General features: G+C 48.1%; 9 protein-coding genes across 9 annotated transcripts; 4 read left to right on the forward strand and 5 right to left on the reverse strand.

Annotated features, from left to right (window-relative positions):
- Positions 1-90: 90 nt before the first annotated feature.
- BKA55DRAFT_689677 (major facilitator superfamily domain-containing protein) lies at positions 91-1,752 on the reverse strand (the record flags this gene model as incomplete). Its single annotated transcript, XM_046199382.1, has 2 exons — positions 91-1,386; positions 1,435-1,752. The coding sequence occupies 2 exons, from the start codon at positions 1,750-1,752 to the stop codon at positions 91-93; spliced, it is 1,614 nt and encodes a 537-aa protein (XP_046050420.1).
- Positions 1,753-2,031: 279 nt separating this feature from the next.
- BKA55DRAFT_567137 (major facilitator superfamily domain-containing protein) lies at positions 2,032-4,355 on the reverse strand. Its single transcript, XM_046192700.1, has 4 exons — positions 3,461-4,355; positions 3,390-3,415; positions 2,409-3,343; positions 2,032-2,357 (listed from the first exon to the last, which is right to left on the reverse strand). Exons 1-4 carry the CDS (start codon positions 4,132-4,134, stop codon positions 2,148-2,150), a joined length of 1,845 nt encoding a protein of 614 aa, XP_046050421.1. The 5' UTR covers positions 4,135-4,355; the 3' UTR covers positions 2,032-2,147.
- Positions 4,356-4,738: 383 nt separating this feature from the next.
- On the forward strand, positions 4,739-6,699 carry BKA55DRAFT_539017 (heterokaryon incompatibility protein-domain-containing protein; the record flags this gene model as incomplete). Its single annotated transcript, XM_046190087.1, has 3 exons — positions 4,739-5,165; positions 5,215-6,519; positions 6,605-6,699. The coding sequence occupies 3 exons, from the start codon at positions 4,739-4,741 to the stop codon at positions 6,697-6,699; spliced, it is 1,827 nt and encodes a 608-aa protein (XP_046050422.1).
- A 226-nt stretch (positions 6,700-6,925) lies between these two features.
- On the reverse strand, positions 6,926-8,404 carry BKA55DRAFT_593773 (uncharacterized protein; the record flags this gene model as incomplete). Its single annotated transcript, XM_046195594.1, has 1 exon — positions 6,926-8,404. One exon carries the CDS (start codon positions 8,402-8,404, stop codon positions 6,926-6,928), a length of 1,479 nt encoding a protein of 492 aa, XP_046050423.1.
- A 1,578-nt stretch (positions 8,405-9,982) lies between these two features.
- Positions 9,983-11,008, forward strand: BKA55DRAFT_567142 (uncharacterized protein). Its single transcript, XM_046192701.1, has 2 exons — positions 9,983-10,660; positions 10,732-11,008. Exons 1-2 carry the CDS (start codon positions 10,454-10,456, stop codon positions 10,741-10,743), a joined length of 219 nt encoding a protein of 72 aa, XP_046050424.1. The 5' UTR covers positions 9,983-10,453; the 3' UTR covers positions 10,744-11,008.
- Positions 11,009-11,517: 509 nt separating this feature from the next.
- Positions 11,518-14,162, forward strand: BKA55DRAFT_567145 (heterokaryon incompatibility protein-domain-containing protein). Its single transcript, XM_046192702.1, has one exon. The coding sequence runs from the start codon at positions 11,645-11,647 to the stop codon at positions 13,748-13,750; it is 2,106 nt and encodes a 701-aa protein (XP_046050425.1). The 5' UTR covers positions 11,518-11,644; the 3' UTR covers positions 13,751-14,162.
- Positions 14,163-14,859: 697 nt separating this feature from the next.
- Positions 14,860-16,652, forward strand: BKA55DRAFT_511216 (Alpha/Beta hydrolase protein; the record flags this gene model as incomplete). The annotated part of the gene is made up of 2 exons (XM_046187683.1): positions 14,860-15,650; positions 15,695-16,652. 2 exons carry the CDS (start codon positions 14,860-14,862, stop codon positions 16,650-16,652), a joined length of 1,749 nt encoding a protein of 582 aa, XP_046050426.1.
- Positions 16,653-17,246: 594 nt separating this feature from the next.
- BKA55DRAFT_509952 (uncharacterized protein) lies at positions 17,247-19,306 on the reverse strand (the record flags this gene model as incomplete). The annotated part of the gene is made up of 2 exons (XM_046187557.1): positions 17,247-18,029; positions 18,080-19,306. 2 exons carry the CDS (start codon positions 19,304-19,306, stop codon positions 17,247-17,249), a joined length of 2,010 nt encoding a protein of 669 aa, XP_046050427.1.
- A 2,411-nt stretch (positions 19,307-21,717) lies between these two features.
- BKA55DRAFT_593777 (RTA1 like protein-domain-containing protein) lies at positions 21,718-22,717 on the reverse strand (the record flags this gene model as incomplete). The annotated part of the gene is made up of 3 exons (XM_046195595.1): positions 21,718-22,220; positions 22,267-22,515; positions 22,567-22,717. 3 exons carry the CDS (start codon positions 22,715-22,717, stop codon positions 21,718-21,720), a joined length of 903 nt encoding a protein of 300 aa, XP_046050428.1.
- Positions 22,718-23,442: the final 725 nt, after the last annotated feature.

The raw sequence follows: 23,442 nt of genomic DNA on the forward strand, positions 1-23,442 counted from the left end.
TATCTACCAAGTCACCGAGTCCTATAATCAGGGGCAGAAAAATCACAATCCGTGAAAGAAACAGTGTTGGAAAAGGGAACAGAAGATCGATCAAAGTCTATATCTAAATCCAACGACTTGCCAGTCCGTCACATCATCTGATTCAGGGTCTGAGGCATCTCCATGGCCCTGAACGTCCCCTCGTACAACGCCCCCTGAGCCAGCACTTCCGACGATTCCCTCTTCTCTTGTTCGTCTTTCATTCAGCCCTTTGAGATAGGCTCTTAAACATATAGCACAGACTGTAGCCAAGCTGTAGCAGATAGTGATAGCCTTGAAAGCAGTCTCGTATAGTGGGTCCTCAGACTTGAGGAAAAAGTGTGGCCCAGCCATGTTTCCAACACAATACGTGATGAACAGCATGGCTGTTATGGTCATTTTCTTGGTGACCCCTCTATAATTCGATTGTACGAGGGCCATGTTGAGAGGCATTGCTGCAGATCCACTCGAGAGGAGGAAGTAGGCAAAAAGATGGAAGCCGTGAGGCACATTGTCTCGTTTGTAGATGATTGCACTGCCAATGACACATGGCATAATAACACTGACGATCAAAAGGCAGTTTAGTGTGCGAAACCGGCCAGCCAAGTATCCGCTTCCTGATATGATACCTGCTGACAGAAGCGAGTAAGGTATGTTAATGAGTGTGGATTGCAGATTTGTGAAGCCGAAAGATTCGACCACAATATTCGCGAAGCTTTGTGATCCGCCGTTTGGAATCTGCGTGAGTAACTCGATACCCACGATGAACCAAGATTTGGGGTCAACCAAGCACTCGCGAACCTGATCCCATTTCCAATTCGTATGCTCAGTCGTACCAGTGCCGGAAGACACCACGCGCTGAGCCGCAATTTTTGTCTCCGTTGGTGTGAGGAAAGCAGCTTTAGAGATTGCATCCGGAAGAAAGAGAAACAAAGGTATTGCCCACAGAAAGGTCACGGTGCCCAAGATGATGTACATCCATCTCCAAGGTCGCATGGATGTTCCATCGACATGCCCAACTGCAAAGGCAAGCAAACTGGCTAACAAGCCACCAACAGAATTCCCAGAAAACCAGATTCCAACACGAGTCGGCATCTCATCCCGAGTATACCAAGTTGAAGTCAGGAACATGAAACCAGGCGTTATCGTGGCCTCTGCGACGCCCAGAAGAAACCGCATGACCAAAAGGCCGCCAAAGTTATGGCACGCCGCAGTGAATGCAACAACCAAGCCCCAAAATAGTGTGTTTATTGTGAGATATTTCCCGGTCGGAAAACGTGCAACGAGAACAGTTGTTGGGTATGTCCAGAGGAGATAGCCTAGGTAAAAGACACTGCCGACCCAGCTGTATTGCTGGCCTTTGAGATGCTGCAATCCTGTCAGTGGTGAAGGGCTGGGATCGAATGGTTGACGTACGGTATCCTCTCTTAGCCCAAAAACAGCGGCGCTGGATAGAATGACCTTGTCCATAAAATTCAGCATGTAGGTTATGAACAGTAATGGAATGATGGTTCTGTCAATCTTGGCCAATACCTTGTTTGCCGCTTCATCGTCGATCATGTTCCCTTGAGGCAACAAGGCACTATGAGTCGCAGAGGAATTTCTATGGCTATTTAAAAGCGGAAGATTTGGATTGTCGTCAACTTCATGCTCTGTGAAGCCGTCTGGTTGACCTTCAAGCGATGGTGAAGCATCTCTTCTGTCGGAAGTGTTGGTTGAATATGGGCCACTCATCTCTGCTCTTGCAGGCTGGAATGATAGCTGGAAAGAGACGCGCACCGCATCAATATGTTTTCATCGCTTCATTGGTATGATGCATATTTCATGCCCAGTTGTTCATGAGAAATGATGGCTGTTGAGGGAACACTAAGTTAAGTCGTGCTCCCAGATGACGGTCAGGTCGTGCGAATAGCTTCTTGATACTGTACTTAGCACGGCCGGGTGTAAGTTATGTGGCCGAAATTATAATCACTTCGCCGTGATGAGTCAATGCACGTAGATGTTTTTGAGAACTTAAGAAGAATAAAATTGTAGTATTCTTTCGATCAAAATCATGTCTTTGCCCAGATTTCTCATTGAAATGGCATAATAGTGAGATGTATTATCCTCTCACACAGGCCTCCTTCGAATCAACCTGGTGATGCATCCCTAGGCCTAGGAGTGATGCGTCTCATTTCATGGCTCTCGCTAGTGCCTGTCGAAAATACAGCCTCGTCTACCCGGTTCGTTTCCCGCGCTTCATTGACAATGCCCAAGTGTGCTTCCTGATGCTCTTTGCTGAGATGATGCGCTTTGATGAAGAAACCGAGCAACAATCCAACGCCCGAGAATGCGGTATACTATTGAAGATCAGTATGAAAGGAGAATTGAAAGTCGATTGATTTTTGTACCATTATCCACATCTTGTCGAGAGCATTGAAGAATGCCGTCCTTACGACAAGTTGTAACTCTGTGGGTAGCGTTTTGATCAGATCAACACTCGCAGACGCAGATGCCCCATCGAACAACCTGGCAAGTCCGGTACCAAGACTATCTTCGAGAATCCGATATTCGCCTTTCATTTCATTTTGGAAAAGAACCCCGCCAATGACAACAGATATTGCCGTGGCCATTGTTCGGATGAAGCTCATTGCTGTAGTCGCAGCCGCGACATCTTTGCGCGGCACAACAGTCTGAACAGCCAATAAGGGGCCTTCAAAGTTCATGCCAACCCCGATACCTGTCAGAATCTGGAAAGAGATCAATTTTGACCAGTTCATGTCAATGTCTAGGCTGATCGTCAAGCCCATTCCCAAGGTCATGATCATTAACCCAACACGGGAGACAAGAAGATACTTGCCACTGAACTGGATGTAAGCGCCAGTGATAGCAGCAGAGATTGAGATGGATAAAATGAATGGGAGAAGATACACACCCGAGCGAAGTGGGCTGGCTAGGAGAACTGCCTGAAAGTATAATGGTAGGTAATAGGCGACACCAAGAAACACAAATGCATGGAAGAATGTGACGGCGTATGCTGCAGAGGATGAACAGGTCTTGAAAAGGTGGACCGGTAGCACAGGATACTCTGCCAACTTCCATTCGTTCCAGATGAACAACACACCGGTGACGACACCAAAAACGATGAGAGAGACCACGGTCGCCGAGTTCCAAGGCTCGTACACGCCGCCAAGATAAAGACCGAGCAGCAACATCAAAGTTCCTCCTATGATGAGAAAGCTGCCGGCCCAGTCGATGGCTTTCAGACCTGCCCAGACAGGGGTATTGGGAGATGGGAGTTTGAGTGTGAAGACCAAGAGAACAAAGACTGCAGCGGTGATGGGTACTAGGGTTGTTAGTGACAACTCGAAACACCTTTGGTGGTGACTCACAATTGATCCAGAAACACCATCTCCAACTGGACACTGTTAGTACGAAGACCTTCCAACATATGCAATCTTACCTCAACCGATCCGTGAATGCGCCTCCAAGTACAGGACCAATCCCAGATGCAACGGCCCAGATAATCGATGTTAACCCATAGTATAGCCCGCGATCCCGTTGTGAGAACATATCGCTGATACAGATATTGACCAATGTCTGCATCCCAGCAGCACCCAATCCTTGGATCGCCCGCCCGGCGATAAAGATAGCCAGGTCATCAACCAGAGCACAAACAAGGCTACCGGCAAAGAATACAACATTGGCGATGAGTAATATAGGTTTCCTACCCCAGATGTCAGAGATTTTGCCCCACGATGGTGTCGAGGCAGTATGAGCGAGGACAAAAGATGTCCCTATCCAAGTGTAACCTGAGTCAGAGGCAAAATGGGCAGCGATGGTTGGAAGTGCGGTCGATACGATGGTCACTTCTAGGGCAGCGAGGAAGACACAGGCGCAGAGTGAGGACATCACTGTTGCGATCTGAAGATGAGTCTTCTTGGATTTGGTACTTTGGGTGCCGTGTTCATTGGAGCTTGAAGCGTCATGGTTGTTGCTCAAATTGGAAACCGGAGCTTCTCGAACAGGAGTCGCTTGATGGTGAATTTGGTATGCTTCTGAGTCTCTGTCGTTGATATGGATATCGTCAAGTTGTGTAATCGGCGTAGGTGGCGCCATGGAGGTTGTTTGTGACATGACCGTCGTGGAAGTCGGGCATTGCAGATTCTTGTTATGAGTAACGAGGAAGAGAAGAAGGGGTATTTATATAACAAAAAGCCCATAAAATGAGAGGATTGAATCCATCGTGACGTTAATGCTAGTGGTTCGTTTCCTGAAAGACCCTTGACCATGGTGTTGCTCCCAGTGGATCCTTGCCTGAATGCGATCGCATTCGAGGTTCCGCCAAGACGGGATAGTATCTGGGGTAAGCGCAATCCCACCACAAGGGTCCTCGGTGCTTCCCTTCATGTCTTCATCCCCACAACCTCAATCAATGCATCGCCGAACATTTAGATCTGACGAACTCATTATCATTAACACATCTTTTCCTCTTTGTTCTTCCGACCACGATGAACCTTAGCTACAACATCACCCTCCCATGTTCAGTGATGCTGCCACACCTTTGTCCCATGTCAACAAGACGTACGCTAGGCGATGCGACCACCAAGAGAACTGGCACATCACGTGTGAGGCTTCGTGAGTGATAACACCGAGACCTGCATCTCCAAACCGTTGGCATATGTCTCCCGCCATCAGATAGTGTCACCCCATTTACAAGTACCGAGCCAGCTCGCCCGATATGTCAGACAACAAATCTGACGTCAAATCTTTACAGCCTCATACTCTCTGCTCCCACTGTACATCCTTCTGGGAACGCGCAACATGCCTCAGATTCCAACCTGAAGTACTTCTCAGCGGCGGAGAAGGCGTCCCGCCGATGCCACAACATCTTCCCTTCTCGCCCAACCGCACCGATGTTCTATCCGCCGCTTCGCAAGGCTGCCACTTTTGCTCCATCATCGTTGGAGCCGTTGTAGGATGCACCGGAGATCATGGTGATCGCCAGTTTTCTGGTGATAAGAATGGCCCTATCTACATCTCAATAGCGATGTTAGACACAGGTGCTGGTACTTTTCTCCTTACGTTGTTTCCCTGCGAAGAGTCAAAGATTTTCAGTCGTGATCAAATACTCAGCGATTACCCCTTACAACTGCGCCCACTCACAGGTATAACTTATCAAGTCCTTAGATTTTCTAGAAGCTAATCCATTTCTAGAGAGTCGCGGAGGTCTAAAAGCCGACAATAAACACCTTTTATCGAGGTTGCAATCAATAACCTATTCCGACGCAACTGCTGACTTCATCCGAGCTTGGATTTCTGAATGTCAGAGTACTCATATCCTGTGCGGTGACGACCTTTTGAGCCTCATTCTTGGTTCTACGGAAACAAAAGCGCGACCCCGGCGTTTGCTAGATCTATCAGCTTTTCAGGACATTGAGAAAATACGACTTGTCGAGGCACACAATGACCACACCAAGGAATACTGCGCCCTGAGTTACAGCTGGGGCTTCAGCAAGCCCTATGTCATGAAATCCTCCAATTTGGCGGCGTTTCAGAAAGAAATTCACGTCAAAGATTTGCCGAAACTGCTACAAGACTCCATTCGAGTCGTAAGGGGTCTAGGGTTTAGGTATTTATGGATCGATGCCCTTTGCATAATGCAAGATGGAAGCCAATCTTCTGCAGCTTCAGACGACTGGGTTGACCAGGCAGGCAAGATGAACGACATCTTCGGGAATGCGATTGTCACCATCGCGGCAGCCGAATGCTTTGATGGCAACTCAAGCATGATCGTGCCGCGAAACCCATTGAGTCAACTATCCTGCCGACTGGATATGTCCACAAAACTTGGCTATGAAATCGTTCCATCATGTACTCCCCATTGCTTAATACACCCTTTCGATAAGGCGCGGTATCACCTCGACACAAGAGCTTGGGTCTTTCAAGAGCGGATATTGTCGCCTCGGACAGTGCATTTAACTCGCAACTTCGTTCATCTTGAGTGCAGGACCGAGCTCTCCTGCGGAGCCATGGATGGACCTGATGCATGCCATCACAGTGGCGCGATTGCCAAAGCAGATTATCAAGTTCTATTTTCCATGTTCGGACCCTTCGGGCTCGATGATTCTGCCCACGATGCATTTCTCTCGTTTTGGCATGAGCTCGTCAGGAGATATTCGACTACGAATCTGAGTCGCAAGTCGGACTTGCTGGTTGCCTTGGCTGGTCTTGCCAAGCAAGTTCAGACAAAATCACAACTCACCTGGTCGTTTGGCTTGTGGCAAGAGCATCTACTCCGGGATATGCTATGGTATATTAGAGGAGGAAAAGGTACACCTTGTCGCGATCGGTCACCGACTTGGTCTTGGGTCAGCATTGATGTACAAGGGCCGCAGATCATTTACGAGCCCGCCGCACAAGTTTCTCTTCTTGCTGACATCGTCGCTCTGCCAGATGCAACAGACTTTGTGAGACGTGACTCAATGGTAGATGCAACGAAACATTGCGTCAAGATTTCAGGTCTGTTACGACGTGGTGTTCCGGACTCATCACGGTGTGGCCAGCATGTTGCCTCTAGTACCAGTAACGACATTCACATCCATAGAAACTGCCAGGGAATACAGCGTACCCACCGTCAATGCCCATTTCACCCAGACTACGACCTCCCAGATAACATCGAGTTGTACAGCTTACTTATAGCTTGTGCTTCGGCGGTCCAGCCAAGAATGGGTTCTTCTCAAAGTTCAGATACGCACGTGGGGATTGTTTTGACGCCTGTTACAGAACATGAACGTCGATATAGACGCGTGGGCTATTTCCACATTGACATTCAGGAGACAGATGATGATGATCAACGAATACCGTGGATTATGGAGAGCTCCAGTGTGGCTGAAATAGAGATAATCTAGCAGAGACTTGACAAATCTCAACTGAGGCGTTGTAAAAGGTTTCTGATATACCCCTGTTGTTCTGTCACTCGACCTACACGCCTGCTTGTTGGCTCAAACCATATCAGTGCTTCATTCAATGAGTCGTCAACATATCTAGAAGCTTCCTTCAAGTGTCGTACACAAGCATCTCGGTCATTACGCGTGATCTCAAAGCGCATCTGCTCTATTCTGCCTAGACCCTCTAGGGCAGCGTAGCGCAGCTTGGCCCTTGGGAAACCACTGAGTTGCTCTGCCCGTGCCAAAGCTATCCTGTAGTATGACTCTGCACCGTCTAGATCACCACTATCTAGATGATCATCTGCGACGTTGGTGACAGTCCAGACAACGTTTCGTGCGAACGGTCCATAGAACGATTCTTGGTCCCGCAAAAGCTGAGCGCGGCGGTATCCACCTTCGATACGGTCTTGGCCGTGGTAGAGGCAGTCACAAAGTCGTTCCTCAATATAGAGGCGATGCCAGGTGTGGGGAGACTTATCAGAGAATACTGCCAATGCAGCCCGGAGACTCGAGATAGCCGTGCACTGCAGTAGCGCAGGTGGCAATGAGGAGAGGGACACCAAGAATTGGATGAGAGGGGAGGGCGTTCGCAAGGATGAAGCCATTGCCGCTGAATGCCGGAGCAGGCAGGTCAATACTTCTTGTGCATTGCAAGCCGAGAGCTCACACACAATGGCTAATAGTTGGGCAAGACTCATGGGGTGGCAGTCAGAGAGGAGAGGCTGAACAAGGTCAAAGGCTTGATGGAAGTGTGGAAATGCTCCTGGGCCTCCACGCATCATCTGTGCTAGACCTTCTTGCATGCGGTTCCCAAAACGTCCGTGTGTCGTGAACTGATGAACCGCCGGCTCTGGATGGATGTCTTGGTTGAGGTAGACTCCGCAGTAGTCAGTTAGACTGGCAGCTGCCTTTTGCTCCAGGGTAAATATAGGCGCGGGAATGTTGACAGGAGACATAGACAGGACAACGCTACTGGCTGAAGATAGCGCAGCGAGTGTTGAGCTGCCCTCGCTCGTACCATCCACAGGACTATCTCCCTCTTGAAGAAGCCTGACAGCTGGCTCATCTTGGTGTACTGCAGCTGAACGACACCAATGGATCGGGTTCTGTATGCCCTTGCGTCTAAAATATCGCAGAACCTCGTGCAACGGAACATGACGTCCTCGGATAAGGAAGCAGGGTTCCGGGACTGGCCACGACGTAGGGTCTGGATCAAGTAAGCGAAGAGCCGCAACCATGCTGTGGAATTGGTTGTTTCTCTGTAAGTTCCATTGGCTGATTCGAGCCCTGATCATGCGCGTGTTGACCCAGTATCCGAGCGATTTCAGATGATCCCTGACCTCTGCCATAGAAAGTCTGCGGTCGTGATAGAGCTCTTTGACAAGGGGTCGGAACCGCGACCAGTCCTCGCTTGATGGTATCGTCAGGACCGATTGGGGATTGACTGGGGGATCCATTAGAGCGACTGATTTGGGAATGAAGGCATGCAGAGTTTGTGGTGGATGGGTATTTTGGATATATATGCATGGGCGCTTTGTAGTTCGTATATTGGCGTTCTGTTAAATGGAGTGGATCACGCCACGGCAGTCAAAATGTCCTTCGCTCGCCATTCCATCTCATGAAGGCAGTGAGGGGCTCAAGGGTCGTTCAGCACTTGGAGCTCCCCTCGCATGTTAGCGATATGCAGGTTAAGTGATCCAGATGTCCGGGCAACTTGTCACGGCGCATTAGCCTGACAGCTCATTGGATGCCACTCAAAGTGCACACTTGCAAGGAGGCATTCTTGGAGCGCTCTTCCATAAATTTGCCTACGCTAGCCATGTGAAGGAAGCCTTGTTTTAGTGTAGGACTTATTCGGCAATCGCAAAACTTCAAATCAGCCCATTTGGGGCTTGAAACTTGAAGAATGGGTAAGGAGATGGAGGGTTCAGCTCGTGCGGCTGAGTTGGGATAGCGTGTAAGTTGTAACATCGACCCAATCAACATCAACGAAGAGATCACTATTGATCTACTTACTGATTTTCAAACCGGTCTCTTAGAATTTCAGGCTCTATTGGTGTGTCGCTTTGCCAAGGATACAATCACTATAGTTCTCCAGGCACAAGAACGCACAGTAGGGGCCAAGAATGATTGAGCGAGTGCTCCGCTAAGACCTCTCGAAAACGACAGAGTATTATTCAGTACATGAGAGTGAAAGACAAACTGACCAAAACAGTAGAGTAGGGTAATTAAAAATAACGTTAATCGCAAAAGCCAATCCTCCCAACTACATCATCACACAACTATCCGTCACAGCATCAACAATCTCCTCTACTATCCCACCACTGTCCCCGTCGTCACTATCACCATACCCCGAGAATCTCGTATGAACGTCAGAGTCATGGATTGGCTGATTTGTAGTAGTATCGACATAGCTGGCGCCGTTGTTGTAGTCAACGCCGACTGTGTGGTTATCGTCCGTTGTAAGCTCAGGCTTGTCGACGCTGGTGGGATATTCCACCTTTGGAGGAGGGGGAGGAGTTTCAGATGACATTTTTGACAGGGGATAAATGACAGGTGATGTGAATTGCTCGCGAAGATGAAATAGTTGGCTCGTTCAGCTGAAAGTTGTGAGTAGTTGAGTCAAAGTGCTGTAAGGAACCTGAGCGTGTTCATGATGAAGGTAGGGCCAAGAATATATATACATATATACAAGTACTTACTAATTTGAGTTGTCACTTACACGTGGTCAATACCGACATTACGGGGAGAACTGTACAGAGATTATCGACGGGTCCAAACTACCCGGGCAAAGTACAGTTATGCCTTAACTCCGTTCCAAAGAGGAGGGCTTCTACCACAAACAAGCTTTCAGCCTTAGCCAGGGTAGCTAATGCACGGGCGTTGTTCGTTAGTTGGTCATGCATGGGCGTTCTGTCAAGGCTAGTGGCTTCAGACAGCTATAGTCTTCCATTAGCTTAGACAACCTACACAAGCAATACAACACAAGAGCTGCTAGACAAGCGTCGCATTCTGAAGTCAGTCTTTCAGCTTCTCTTAAGGCCGCTTATGCACGGGCTTTCTGTAAATATTTGGTGTTTTTATGGACAGCCATCGTCTAACCGATGCCATCATCTCACAGACTTGACCCTGCTTTGCGAAATAACCTTATCAGCAAGCATACTGATATGAGAGACCCTAGAGCTGCATAGAGATCACAGTTATGTAATTATATTGGAGGTTGCAGTATTGTAGTTGTACGCCATGAAGTGTCTAGATTCAGCCTCGCATGATTTGATACCAGGCGTAAATTATATATACTTGAGATTGCCTCTCTAGAAAGGGGACCATCTGCGCTCAAACCAAGACCCAAAGAAGCAACTCACACAAGTTGGATACCAACTGCTCAAAACCTTCGATCTTGCATTGATCTCCCCTGCTAAGGTACTGGCAGAGAAACACATCTGAGCATCCTACCAATCTACAATCCCCCCTCAAGACATCGTCTACGGAAAGTAAAGATCAACATGGTCTTCCACCTCCTCCCAGCCCTCGCGGTCGCAGGCGTCAAGTACGTGATCAAAGAAGCAACTGATGCCCCAGCTTGTGGCAAATGCGGCAGGGAGAAGATGAAGATGTGGGCAGGCATTCGCATCATCTTCCTTTGTGAGGACTGCGAAGACGGCATGAAAGTCAAGTTGAGCTTGAAGGCCGTTCAGATCGCGACTTTTGGTGTAAGTTACTGTCTTTTGCTTTTGAGCCAGGTCTTTGATATGCGAAATTGTCTGCTGATATTGGCTGGTAGTTGGCGAATTGATACCCTGTTTTATGCTTGAAGCGGTGGCTATGCCACCTCGATGCAAGTGAGAGTTATGTAGTTACATCAACTGATGTGGAAATTTCCAAGAGATTGAACAGAGCTGCCTAGGCAGGTACACGTGGGAGGGTTAAGAGAAGTGGTTCAGCGATGTGTAGGATCAAGGATTGGACGGATTGATGAATGACGGTTCGCAGGAGTCACTCTTTTGAATAACAATCAATAATGACACGAAGCTTGAACATGTACAACTTTTGAACTACCTTCCTGATTCTTTTGTCTTTTACCTCAGTGCCATTACGATTTGGGATGAGGCAGGATTTCCCTTATTTGCATACATGAATATGAACCTGGAGCATCGAGGCGTTGAGTTTTGAGAACTATACCACAGGTCTCAATTGGTGTTCATCCCAGTGTTCAACTTTCTAGATTACCTTATCTTTAGAAATGGAAATATGTTTCAGATACCTACCTAGCTACTGCAATAGAGGATGCTAGCTATACGTCGAGAATTCCTTGCTATAGTTCAACTTCCTAGAAGTCTTATAAGTTACATAAGTCTTTTAGAATTATATAGTATTCAAGATATCTTATCAGTCACTTTAATATAATACTTTTAAAAAGGAATTATTTATGTTCTATAGAAGAGATTCCAGACCTTTGGCTTCGGATTGTATTACAGTGCAACTTCCAATCCAGGTCGACGTGGATCCACTAAGGTTGGTTGCAAGTAAGCACTGAAGCAGGCTGCAGTTGCAGTTGCCCTGAGAATGCCTTCTTGAAAGCCTCGCCGGGCGATGCCAGAATCATCAGCCACTTTACAAGTTCCATCTCAATTTTTGGTTTCAATGCAGAATCATAAAATTCTACAATCATTTCATCCCCGTATTTCATTTACAAAATGCGGCTTTTGAATGTCGTCGACGAACGACTCGAGAGCTTCTTCGGCGACGAGAACGAGATCCCACCCTACGGTATTCTATCGCATAGATGGGGGAAAGACGAAATTACGTTTCAGGACTTAACACAAGGGTCACTACAGGACTTCCACGGCCGCCAGTCGTTCTCCAAGATCTGGGATCTACTCGACCGGGCCGATAAAGATGGCTTGTCCTATGTCTGGATCGACACTTGCTGCATCGACAAATCGAGCAGCGCAGAACTCTCAGAGGCCATCAACTCTATGTTCAGGTGGTATCAGCAGTCAAAAAAGTGTTATGTCTACCTCGACGATTTTGACGCTATATCGAACTGCAAACTCGTTTATTACGAATATTCTGAAAGAACTGCTATCCTCGATGAATCGGATAACTCCTTCTTCGATAGCCTTTGGTTCACCAGAGGATGGACCTTACAGGAGCTCATAGCACCACGAAATGTTGAGTTTTACGACAAGAACTGGATTAGCTTTGGTTCGAGAGATTTCGCCCTTCTCGATCGTATTTGCCACAGAACTGGTATTTGGCCGCAGTTGTTTCGAGAACCCCGGTGTGCATGCCCAAGCGAAAGGGGACATTCTACCTTTGCGTTTCGCGACGGTGTCTGCGTTGGGTGTCACGGACTTGACACTCTCCCTCAGACTTTGGACTCTTTCGCCGTCTCCATCAAAATGAGCTGGGCGTCTTCCCGTATCACGACTCGCAAAGAAGATGCAGCCTACTGTCTACTCGGTCTCTTTAATCTGAACATGCCATTGCTGTATGGCGAAGGTGACAAGGCATTCTTGCGTCTTCAAGAGGCCATTGTCCGGCAGTCCAAGGACCAGTCAGTCCTGCTATGGCGCGCTCGGCCTGATGTTGCACCTCAAGGGTTTGCACCTGGCTGTTTGGCTCCTTCATCTAGCGCCTTCAAAGAACCCGTTCACATCCTTGGCCGCCGAGTTTTCAACAGGGTCGACAAGAAATATGAGGCCAATTTCCTCGGAAATCTAGCTACAATGGAGATCACTGATACAGCTATACGTACCAGCCTGTGGATTTGCCCTTGCAAGGTGGTGCCTGACGGAACGCAAACTACTTCCCGAAACCTCTGGCTGGGTATCATGCAGCTCGCATACGATGATGATTACCTTATGCGACCTGCATTACTGCTAGAGTATATGGGCACTGTTGATATGTATCGAAGAGTCTACCATCAGCATATTGTTCCCGTTAATCCCAGGATAACTCAAGGTTCTTTCGTTGTAGAGTCATCAATTGGCGAAGTCGATCGACGTCTCTTGGTCACTCCATCCCTCGACGAGGCCACCAAGAAGGACATCAGCATTCTGCTTCAACAGAGCCCCATCAACGCAACGGCTGGCCCTTCTCCTGAAGAGGGCCCAGAGACTGGACCGGTGTATTTCGTTTTGGATAAGCAGAAGCTGGATTTTTTGATGGATAGCGGGGGCAGTCACCCTCCTTTCAGCCGTTACCTTAGTCGTACCACCCAGATACCATCCCGGTGGGCTTTTAAGAAGTGTCAGCACGAAGGAGACGGTGAGAGATATTTTGGTGGTATTCATTTTGTTAATTTTATGCTTGAGATCCCGAAAGGACCAAACTCGGATCAGATGCCAAACGGACAAGGTGTTGATCGGTTTGCTTATACGGCTATCATATGGGGCATACAACGCGAAGTTCTCAAAGGAGGGAGGAATACGTCTCCGTGGCATTTGTGGTGCCGGGTTTTCAATCTGAAAATGTTTACAGAACACGCCCGGACCTCGAATGAAGATCTACAGCCTAACCAGCTCTATCGCGAGATCGACAGTCTCAGTGCAGGTGAGATCCAGGGGCGTATGGAGAATCAGCGGTCACGGCTCTGCCTAGCCGAATATGAAAAGCTCGAGATTCCGCATTCAGCGGTCCCGAGGGCACTGTTCCCTTCGTCATACGGAGACAACTGGTCGGAAGACAATATGGAAACTAGCAAGATGCTTTTGGCAGCCAAAGTGGTGTTGGTTGAAGGACTTGGTCGGAAGATTTTTGAGCTGCACATAAAGATCAGCGACGTAGCCAAAATATAGAAGGAGTAGTTGTAGAGTAACAAGAGTAAGTATATCACAAAGGAAGTCTTATAATCTTTAGTGCAGATGGCCCTCTTTAAGCATAACTTAGGATAATGTCATCACCAACCTAGAGGATAGCAGAGAACTTTACGTAGCTGACAGAAATATTCAAACAGGTATAGGATAATTCATGATAAGTTTAGCGGATACTTTGATGACCTTACCGAATTATTTTTCGCTCCTCTACTTCTTAGTCTAAGGTCTTCTAACACCCTCCCCAAGGCCATCTAACCTCCAACACCAAAATCCACCAGTCTAGGGGGCAACAAAACTTAGGACCTCTATCCTAAGTGACAAAAGACTTAGGCAAGCTCAGTATATATTAGCAATTCTATAGACCAGTTATTTTTGGCACTCTAGTTTAACGTCTGAAGTTTTCTTGCTCCCTGAGCCCAGTGCATGCTAACACACCCAGACACCCTAACAACTTTCAACACAGCCTCTTTATCACGTCATCCGCAAATCAATGTCTCAAACCCCAAATCCCAACTCGTGCAATTCACAATTTCACATGCCCTTCCCATTTTTGCCTCAGACAAGACAATCATCAAGTCATCCAGCCATAGGGTTATTCATTGCCGCCGACTTGAATGATCCTGGTTAGCAAAGCTGCATTCAGCTGCACCTCCATCCAATGTCCTCGCTCTTTAGAGTCATCCTTGGCTGTATGCCACTGATTGGTTAGCGTTTGACGAATGACGGCGGTTTTACAGGGGTTCAGCAGCTTTCGCTTCTTTAGTGAAGTTCGCTAAGGGCTTTCTTATCCGCGGAACGTAATAACTCGAACACTAAGTACTTGTTTTTAGGGCAGGAGGTGTACTGGTTATACTGGCAGGGGGCAGTTCGACAGGGGAATGATCGACCAGGCTGAGAAGGCCCCGCTGCCAAAACACTCAATCAGAGCTGTTGCTAAGAATATCCTCGGCTTGGGTCATGTGTGAGTGACCTTTTCATGATTCTCGCCATCTTCTTCACTCTTTGTTTACTGTTTTCTTCCTCACGTTCTTCTTATCTCCGATGGCAATGTAAAACACCCTCCTACTCGCGCTTGAAACCCCCACGTCACGATGGCCTTTTGGCTTTTTGGTAGCACGAAGCCCAAGAAGTCGACCAAGAAGTCCAAGAAGGGGACAAAAACCACCAAACCGATAGCTTCTTCCAAGCCTAAGATAACTGATCCTCCTAATGTATTTCGTCCGGCCAGACCTCAGATAGAGCAGCCTCTTTATCCAGGCACTGTGCGTCCGAATACTGCGGCGTTGAGACCAGCTCTTCCGTATAATCAGCACAATGCCTCTCAATCACAGCCTCACTTCCAGCCCGCTGGCTATCTGCCAGCACCGCCGAACTTCAACACTCAACCGGTGGTGATCAACCATCACTATCACCTCGGTTCTCAGCAATCGCACCCCAACTTGTCTGCGTTTACACCACCCCATCATCTCGCAACGACAAACTCACACCAGACCCTCTCATCATCATTGAACCGTTTCACAGGATCAATGGTGAATCTCGCCAAGGAATCAATTCCACCACATCTCTACGACGATGGCTTGTCAGCTTGGCATGGATGTGCGCAGATCGCTCAGTCGACGAATGCGCTGTATGATCGGTTCAACGATATCATGACGCTTATTGATCACGAGAAAGTAAAGGGCAATGAGAATACGCTATTCAACTGCGCCGTCAATGTTCAGGAGCCAAAGGCGGATCAAGTCGATAAGGGCTTGGGGAAGATGAAGCATAAGGATAAGCCATCGTGCAATGTTGCTGCGTCTGTGGTGTCGGGCAATTACTTCTCCAAAGTCGAGCAATATGCAAACTCCAAGCTTCCTTCCTCACTCCCTCCACTATCTCTGTATGTATATCCATCCAGTCTCAATTCTTTTCTAACAGAAGCAGGCATATGCCTACGTGGCCTCTCCTTTGTCTTGCAGCCCAGTACTCCCAACGCGTCTACGAAAGACCTCGCGGTACCGAACGTGACGCCCACGTCTCATCCGACTGGCTCGCTGGTCCTAGACAGACCTGCATAAAGTCCGTTTCCATGGACGACATGAACACCATCGTCTTCGCCATTCGCGGTACAGCTAGTTTCATGGATTGGGCTGTCAATCTCAATTCTGCACCAATTAGCCCACTGAACTTTCTCGACGATCCTGGAAACTTGTGCCACGCGGGTTTCCTCTCCGTCGCTAAGAAGATGGTTCGCCCGGTAGCTGCAAGATTGAGACAGTTGCTTCAAGAGGACCCTAAGCGCTCGACGTTCAGTCTTTTGATTACGGGACATTCGGCTGGTGGTGCTATTGCTGCGTTGCTATACTCGCATATGGTAGCCCAGACGAATCCGGCAGAGAGTGAACTCAACGTTCTGACGAATTGCTTTAAGAGAATACACTGCGTCACGTTCGGTGCACCACCTGTGTCTCTCCTCCCACTAGCAAAACCCGATACCCATGCTCTCAGAAAGAGCATCTTTTTGAGCTTCGTCAACGAAGGAGATCCCGTTGTCCGCGCCGACAAAGCCTACGTCAAAAGTCTTCTCGATCTGCTCGCTTCACCACCACCATCCCAACGAAAAGACATGAAGAAATCACACAAGAAACCCACATGGAACGTCCCCCCGTGCACACTGAGCAACGCAGGCCGTATCGTGGTGCTACGCTCAGGGGACCTAAACGCCAAGCCCAAAGATCGCAAGACTGTGCGAGAGCGTCTTGACGAGGGAGTTGTAGCAGTGACATGCTCCGAGGAGAGCTTGAGGAGTGTTATTTGGGGAGACCCCGTGTGCCATCTAATGAGCTTGTATGCTGCGAGGATAGAGGTGCTAGCTGTGCGGTCTGTGACTGCAAGACGTTAGCATTGATGAGAGTTGGAATCTTGGTTACGAAGTAATGAATGAACGGGTTTGACTTTGGCGTTACCATTCCAACAGAACGAAAACAGAGATACCAGCAGAATACCCAGAATTTACAATTGAGTCGATACAATCACAAGCGAAGCAGCGGAATTGGTGCTCAACAAGTCAAGCTGGATCAATGCACAACGTGAGAGAAGTTCAAAATGGCTTGAATTGAGTAAAGTTTTAATTCATAATTCTATAACCACAAAGTGAAGAATTTGCATGACACCATAAATGTAAAGCCTTCCGTAACATAACATCACCGATTCAAATCTCCTGACCACATAACAAGCATAACATGATCCTCAGCCTTTATCTTATAAAAGACAGGTGTGATCCAAAACTCCAAAGCACCAACCTCTGATTTCCGTTTGATCCGCAGACAGAAAACATCCAAAAACTTGCTCGCAAGATAAGATACACAAGGTGAATGAAGCGCTGTGTTGTTGTGCGCCTATGTCATAGTAATTCCAGGGAAGAGAAGAAAACATGCATAGCGCTTGCCTGGGCATCTAGGCCCAGACATGATAATATTTTTAAATTTTGGTGTGATCATCGCATTGAAAAATCCATATCAGGCATTGATCCCATTTGCGATAAGGGGGGCTGGTTTTGCATCTGGTAACTGTTCTGCCGCTGTGGTTGTTGTATACCATATATCTGGTTTATCGATGGGTTCATGGCTGAACTGTTGACATTCTGATTCTGCATACCCTGCAAGGGAGGTTGACTTCCGACACGCTGCTGATGTTGTATGTTGCTCAGTGGATTGGGCTGGGAGGCTGTAAATGAGTTCATGCCCATTTCAGACATGTCAAAACCGCCCATGTTCACGTTACCGACATTGTAGTCGATGCCAGGGGACATGACATTAGCAGGTGAGCCGACAAATGCTGAAGCTATGTCACTACCCGGTTGTGTACCAGGAGGTGTACCATTCGAGTAGTTTGAGTTGGGGATTGTGTCAGGGCTGCTGCCACTCAAATCGTACTTGGTCTCATTCTCGTCGACGACCATGCCTTGGTTGTAATCGTTCATTTGTGGCATGCTGGCCATACCGGCATTACCAAAACCATCGAATATGTCAGCAGACATTTGGAAAGAGCCGTTCTCTGGGGCATTTCGCAACAATGGGTCGGCAAGACGCGGGAGAATCTCGTTGACCTTGGCCAACAGGAGAGGGGTGAATGCAAAGTCGCCATTCCGGGCAGGGTCGAGAGAGGTAAGGAGATCCTGGAGCCATTGGTGAGGGCCCACGGCCAATGGGTGTCGGTCCGGGGGCAGGTTAGCCAAATAGGTAGTCAAGTTGAGACAGATCTCGAGTAGCTTGGGGAACTGTGGGATTGTTAGAAACGTGTCATTCAAACAGGGCATAAAACACATACCAAGCAGGACTTTGCAAGCTCAAGTGGTTGACCGGCGAATGAAGAAGCCATCTTACTGGTCATTTGTCGTGCCAGATCGCCGTGGTATTGACTCTGGGTATTGTTGAGCTGCCAGATCGCATTGTTGAGGAATTGTTGACTAGCCATGTAGGCAGTTTCGGCATGGAAGGGGTTCGCAGCTTGCCACTCCTTGAGGTGATTCTTAAGACCAGTAATTTGATGACAGTCGAGATGTTCGCAACCATTTCTCCAAGCGGCCAGGAAAGAGTCGTCCATGGGGCGGAAGATGTTGCACATGATGAAAAAGGCGTGAAGTTCGGGATACAAGGCATCATTGGGGTCGTCGTGCATCTGGCTAGGTGCGATTGTCGCATAAAGGGACAAGGGTCGACGGCGGTCGAAAAAGTAGACGCGCTCAGTGGCGAACAAGAACCAGAAAAATCGACGTCTTCGGACAGATTCAGTTTGAGAGAACTGGGCATAGGTCTCTTCCTTGTCCATGTTTGCAAGTAGAGCCATAGTAGTGGCCTCTCGCAGGTAGTACCACGCTCTGTCTGGTCCATCGATTATTTTCATGCAAGAATAGATGAAAATATTTGTGACCAGAATATTGAAGTTCGGTGTCTCAAAGTATTCGGTGCCCTTTCGAACGCGCAGGCACTCCTCGAGAAGTAAAGAGCTTGCAGCGATGTTGGCACCGGGTTGTGCCTGAAGGCTGTAGGACTCTTCCGCCGATGAAGTTGGCAGGACCATACCGGGCTGAAGTACTACATATGCACAGAGGGCTGCGAACAGACAGTACCTGTCACGACCGTTTTCCATATTTTGCATCATATGTTCGATTTTGGTTCGGTCGAGAAAAGGTAGTGTCGAGTAAGCATTTTCGAAGTAGTAGTTGACACAAGCCTTGATAAGGTCGTTGGACAACATGCCAGCCGTAGGGTTGAGAGCAGGAATGGTAAGGTCCACGGGTTGTCCAGCGAGTCTGTTCTGCACCTTGGCAGCAAGACTGGCCTGACGTTGGTTGTCTCTCAATTCGGTGATGACTTTTGCGCGAGAACCCTTGGGACCTTTCTTCTGAGGAATAGCGAGATATGTGCATTCGATACCAGCAGTTGCACAGTTACGGCAGGTGATACCACTATCACACTTGACCTTGCGACGATGGCAGCCATCGCAGGCCCTCTTTACAGCGGTTGTCATTGCTGGTTTTGCTGCCGTTGACATTGTGAGTTTCCTTGTCAGTATCAAAGAAAGTTATCAACGGCCGGGTCGGGTCGTCGGGCTAGGCGACGACAAGGACGATTGACTTCCAAAGACGATGATGCTAAGGAAGCACGGTAAGCTCGGGGGTATTTAGATTTTGATATCGCGGGGGAGACGAAAAGCAAGCAGCCAGCAAGCCAAAAGTCTGGGGATTTTGCGGGGGACCGCGATAAGAGGTGTCGTCTCGAAGGTATATTCGGGGCGACTTGGAAGTCGGTCGACCGGGTGGGCGGGGAGGATGGGAGATTGGAAGGGCTGGCTTGATTCCAGGAGACGAGGTGCAGGTGTTATTCGGCCCTTTCGCCTTGGACCATAATGCGGGGGGTTGTTCGGGGTGACCAGGAGTCAAATTGCAGAAACTTCGAAATTGGGAAGGTCGCTTAAGAAGTCGTAGATCTGCAGTATATAGAATTTGTTTGGTGTTTTTGGCTGGTTGTATGAGAAGAAAAGAAAGTGTGGATGAAGGAGAAGATCAGGTTAGGGAAGGGATGGGAAGACGAGAAGAGAAGATGAGGTGAGAAGCGGGTTTGCAAGAGAAGGAGATTTCGAGGAAAGACCGGGGGTGGGCAAGCAAACCGCAGCCAGAGCGAGACGGAAGACTTTCTGACGCTTGGGTGGGACGAGAGGAACACAAGATGAGGATGAGTAAAGTACTTGGCCACCTAAGCTTTGCAGGAGAGTGACCTTTAGGTCCAGTTTTTACTCGTACCACCCGTCTTGAAGAGCCAAGGAACAAGCAACCAACCGAACTGGCGAACGGGCGAGGGATCTAAAAGGGGACTAGCCTGCAGCGAAATTAGCAGCCAAAGACAGTGCAGTAAGCCAAAGAGTACATACCCAATGGACAGTGCAACTTGGTTTAGCGATCTGCAGTTTGAATGGGGGTGGAGACAAGCTTGCCGAGCATCAAGAAGGTTGGCCGAGAGCGTTACTTATAGACAAATCTTGAAGAGAAACTGGCCGACTGACTGTCAGTACTAATATTCCAGTCACTGCCTTCAAGCTCAGCAGATATTGGGTTATGGCTTGCTATAGAATCGTCGAAGTGAGGGGGAAACCAGCAACAACAAGCGGAAAGAGTTATTAGAGGCAGCCTCCTTCTCATAGGCACCAATAAACACTGTGCCACGTCGTCAGTTAGTTTGGACCACGCTAAAGCCTCAGCTTCACAGTGCGGCTCCACCTCAAATGAGATCTTCCTCTGGCGAACTCTCTGCCAAAGACAAAGCAGGCTCTCCTTCAAGAGGAGGTGAAGCCTAACAGAAAACACATCGATCGACGATTGGGTACCTTCTGCTGCACCAAGAATTCGCGCAGCAAACAGGTCTCTTCATGTACGTCGGTCCGACGATGTTATCGAATGTCACGCGTTTCAATGTTCACGTTATTCGGCTTCCTCCGATCACGTTCCCGGGGCAAAAACGACATCGTTCTTCGCTTGCTGAGAAAGAAAAAAAGTCAATTGCTGGCTGTCACAACGAATGAAAAATTCCGCTGTCAGATCTTGTTCGAGATGTCAGATCATCCGTTGTTTGCTCATCGGGTGCAGCAGCGGATTTCGCGTTTAGAAACTCAAGCCCCGAAATAGCCTATCCCCGGTGTGACAAGTGTCTCCTTGCTATGATCGAAATACTTGATCAACTCGTCATCGTCAATAGTGACTGCTTTGGGCATAAACGCCGCTTGCTTGAATTCCCATCTCCGTGATTGTCTATATTCCCGCGATGGCCTCCCCGAAAAAGAAATCGCCCGACCAGGTTTCTTTGTTTCCGCATATTCGGAACTTGAATGTCAATGGATGTCTCATGCATCCCCATGTCTCATTGCAATGAATGCCGCCCCGCTGTTCAGCCAGGGATGAGAACAAGACTTTTGATCTCCACAAATTGCTTCCATGGAAGGCAATCGTGATGATTCAAGTCACGGAAGAATGTCTTTTTGCAGAGGTGCCACTTTGAGCCTCATGATCTCATGGCATCTCGTATGAGTTCTGCAGAAGGGTCCATTAATATGGATCGTTTATCGATGTCGACCTGTTGCCGGAAGTAAAACAGCATGCCAAACGATGTTGTGTTCGACTTTACGATGCAGCGTATAGAAATCCATGCTGCGAATCTTGAAGCATTGACTTCACACCCATGCATGATACGATTCAGACCCATCATGAATAACGTTGCTTCTTGCAATGTCACAAAAGAAATCTATTATAACAGTATCCAAATCTATGTAAGTTTTACCGCTTTCTTGCCATGTTGACTGAAGATCGTATCAGTCCCACTCGCTTCAAAACACAGGCTCCATTTACATTAGCTCTCGATGGCCATATCAATCCCGAACTCATCCCGCTCCTAGTTCACTTCTCCATATATCCCTCAATGGGTATGCTTAGGTCGGACAGGTGAGAGTGAGTATCGTCGGTCTCTGTCATCTCTGCCCATGGGCTGGCTCTCCAGCGCATATCCATCCTGGCTGACAATTCGCTTCCTGTCCATCTCATGGTTGATCACACGGCTGGGATGGAACCAATTGAGGGAAACCACAACGAGACTCATAAGAAGAGCATCAAAGATGTAGATAAAGTACTCCTTCGATTGGAGCTCACTGTCCCTGCCCATGACGTACTCGGCGACACGGAAAACGGATCGGACCATGATGAACAGACTGGCTGAGTAAAGAACGAAGAGGAGCTTCCTCCAAGGCGTTGTGATCTCTTGGGACTTTTGTGTAGGGTTGCGGTTGATACGGAGGTGGAAGACGAGAGTGACGATCATGAAGAAGCCGAAGAAAATAATCTGAATGCCTAGACCACCGACGATGATGTTCTCACCTCGCTTGACGGCACTCTTGGTTTTTGCTGTTGCGAGCATACCACCACCTTTGACTGTTAGTAATGTGAAGCTCAACGGCTTGGGGATACGTACCAGCACTCTGCGCAAGGAAGGACATGACATCGCCAGCAACAAAGACCTTGGTTAACCATCTAGGGCTGATGATGGAGAGGTCGCCAGCATCGAGAAGTCGGATCAGTCGACCGAGAACCATGTAAATCGATGCAGCGAGCAGAGCTGGACCGAGCAGCAAGAGAAGAGACTGGATGATGTAGGGGTTCTTGGTGAAGTCTGGTGCTTCATGTGCTGATAGAGCTCGACCAACGTAACCAACGCACTCAACTGGATAAAACTGTAAGTAGAAGATTTTGTCTGGGGGCGCGGTCGACATACAAAGACATCCGATTAAGAATGGGATAAAGTACCATGTTCGCGCTCGGACAAGCTGGTAGGTGTGTAATAATGCAGAAAGACCAAACACAACAATAAAGATGACAGCCGCCACCATATTCGGATTATAGTTGTAGAAGATATATCCCGCCATGATGAATTATTCTCGAGTGTTGACTTATTGAAGCTCTCAATCGCGTTAGTGGGGTCAAGTTTTGGCGTTTCGTCGTTTCGTCGTTAAATGTGAATGAGATGAATGTCAAAGTCAATGAGTTGAGAGTAGAGGCTTGAGAATGTCTTGGCTTTCTTGACCAGACTATATACATATCTTTACGTGTAAACAACATTTCTAAGCTGACGCTTTTCTGAATGCATTTAAAATTGTTCACGCTCTATACGCGGACGGGAGTTATACGTGAAGAATCTAGATCTGGGTAGCGTAGATCTTGAGAATGTGGGGTTGGAAATACGCGTATATGGCAGATCACTCCAACGACGAATACAATTATAACTATGAGCTAAGCCCTAAGACTTACAGTTTCTTTAAACGCGCGGATAAGCTTTAACGTCGGTTTCGGAAGATATTCAGATTGGAGACATTTCATTAGTGCGAGTCGTGTTCCAAGAGGCTGAGTGAACCATGTGGTGTTTTAGGCTACCGGTCGGCATGAAGCTGCCGGGGAGAAGACAATTTGAGTGTCGGCAGGAAACTGTTTACAAGTGTAATTGATGCATAATGTCTATCTAACAGTTTACGGGTAAATTAACCAAAAATACTCAGCTCATAAGAAATTTGTTGACCTATGTTGCTTGTTTACAGCAGCTACGGATCCTGTCACTCTCGAATAGCTCGCCATCGACTTCATATGCAAAAGAGGG

The sequence above is a fragment of the Fusarium redolens genome (assembly GCF_020744475.1).
Source record: "Fusarium redolens strain MPI-CAGE-AT-0023 chromosome Unknown BKA55scaffold_7, whole genome shotgun sequence".
In the NCBI taxonomy this organism is placed as follows: domain Eukaryota; kingdom Fungi; phylum Ascomycota; class Sordariomycetes; order Hypocreales; family Nectriaceae; genus Fusarium; species Fusarium redolens.

Excerpts from the sequence above, each read along its gene's own strand:
- BKA55DRAFT_567145 (XM_046192702.1), top strand. The coding sequence starts at position 11,645 with ATGCGGCTTTTGAATGTCGTCGACGAACGACTCGAGAGCTTCTTCGGC.
- BKA55DRAFT_567142 (XM_046192701.1), top strand. The coding sequence starts at position 10,454 with ATGGTCTTCCACCTCCTCCCAGCCCTCGCGGTCGCAGGCGTCAAGTAC.
- BKA55DRAFT_567137 (XM_046192700.1), bottom strand. The coding sequence starts at position 4,134 with ATGTCACAAACAACCTCCATGGCGCCACCTACGCCGATTACACAACTT. Across the intron at positions 3,416-3,460 it reads GCATTCACGGATCGGTTGAG|TTGGAGATGGTGTTTCTGGA; the intron begins GTAAGATTGCAT and ends AACAGTGTCCAG. Across the intron at positions 3,344-3,389 it reads ATGGTGTTTCTGGATCAATT|TACCCATCACCGCTGCAGTC; the intron begins GTGAGTCACCAC and ends TAACAACCCTAG.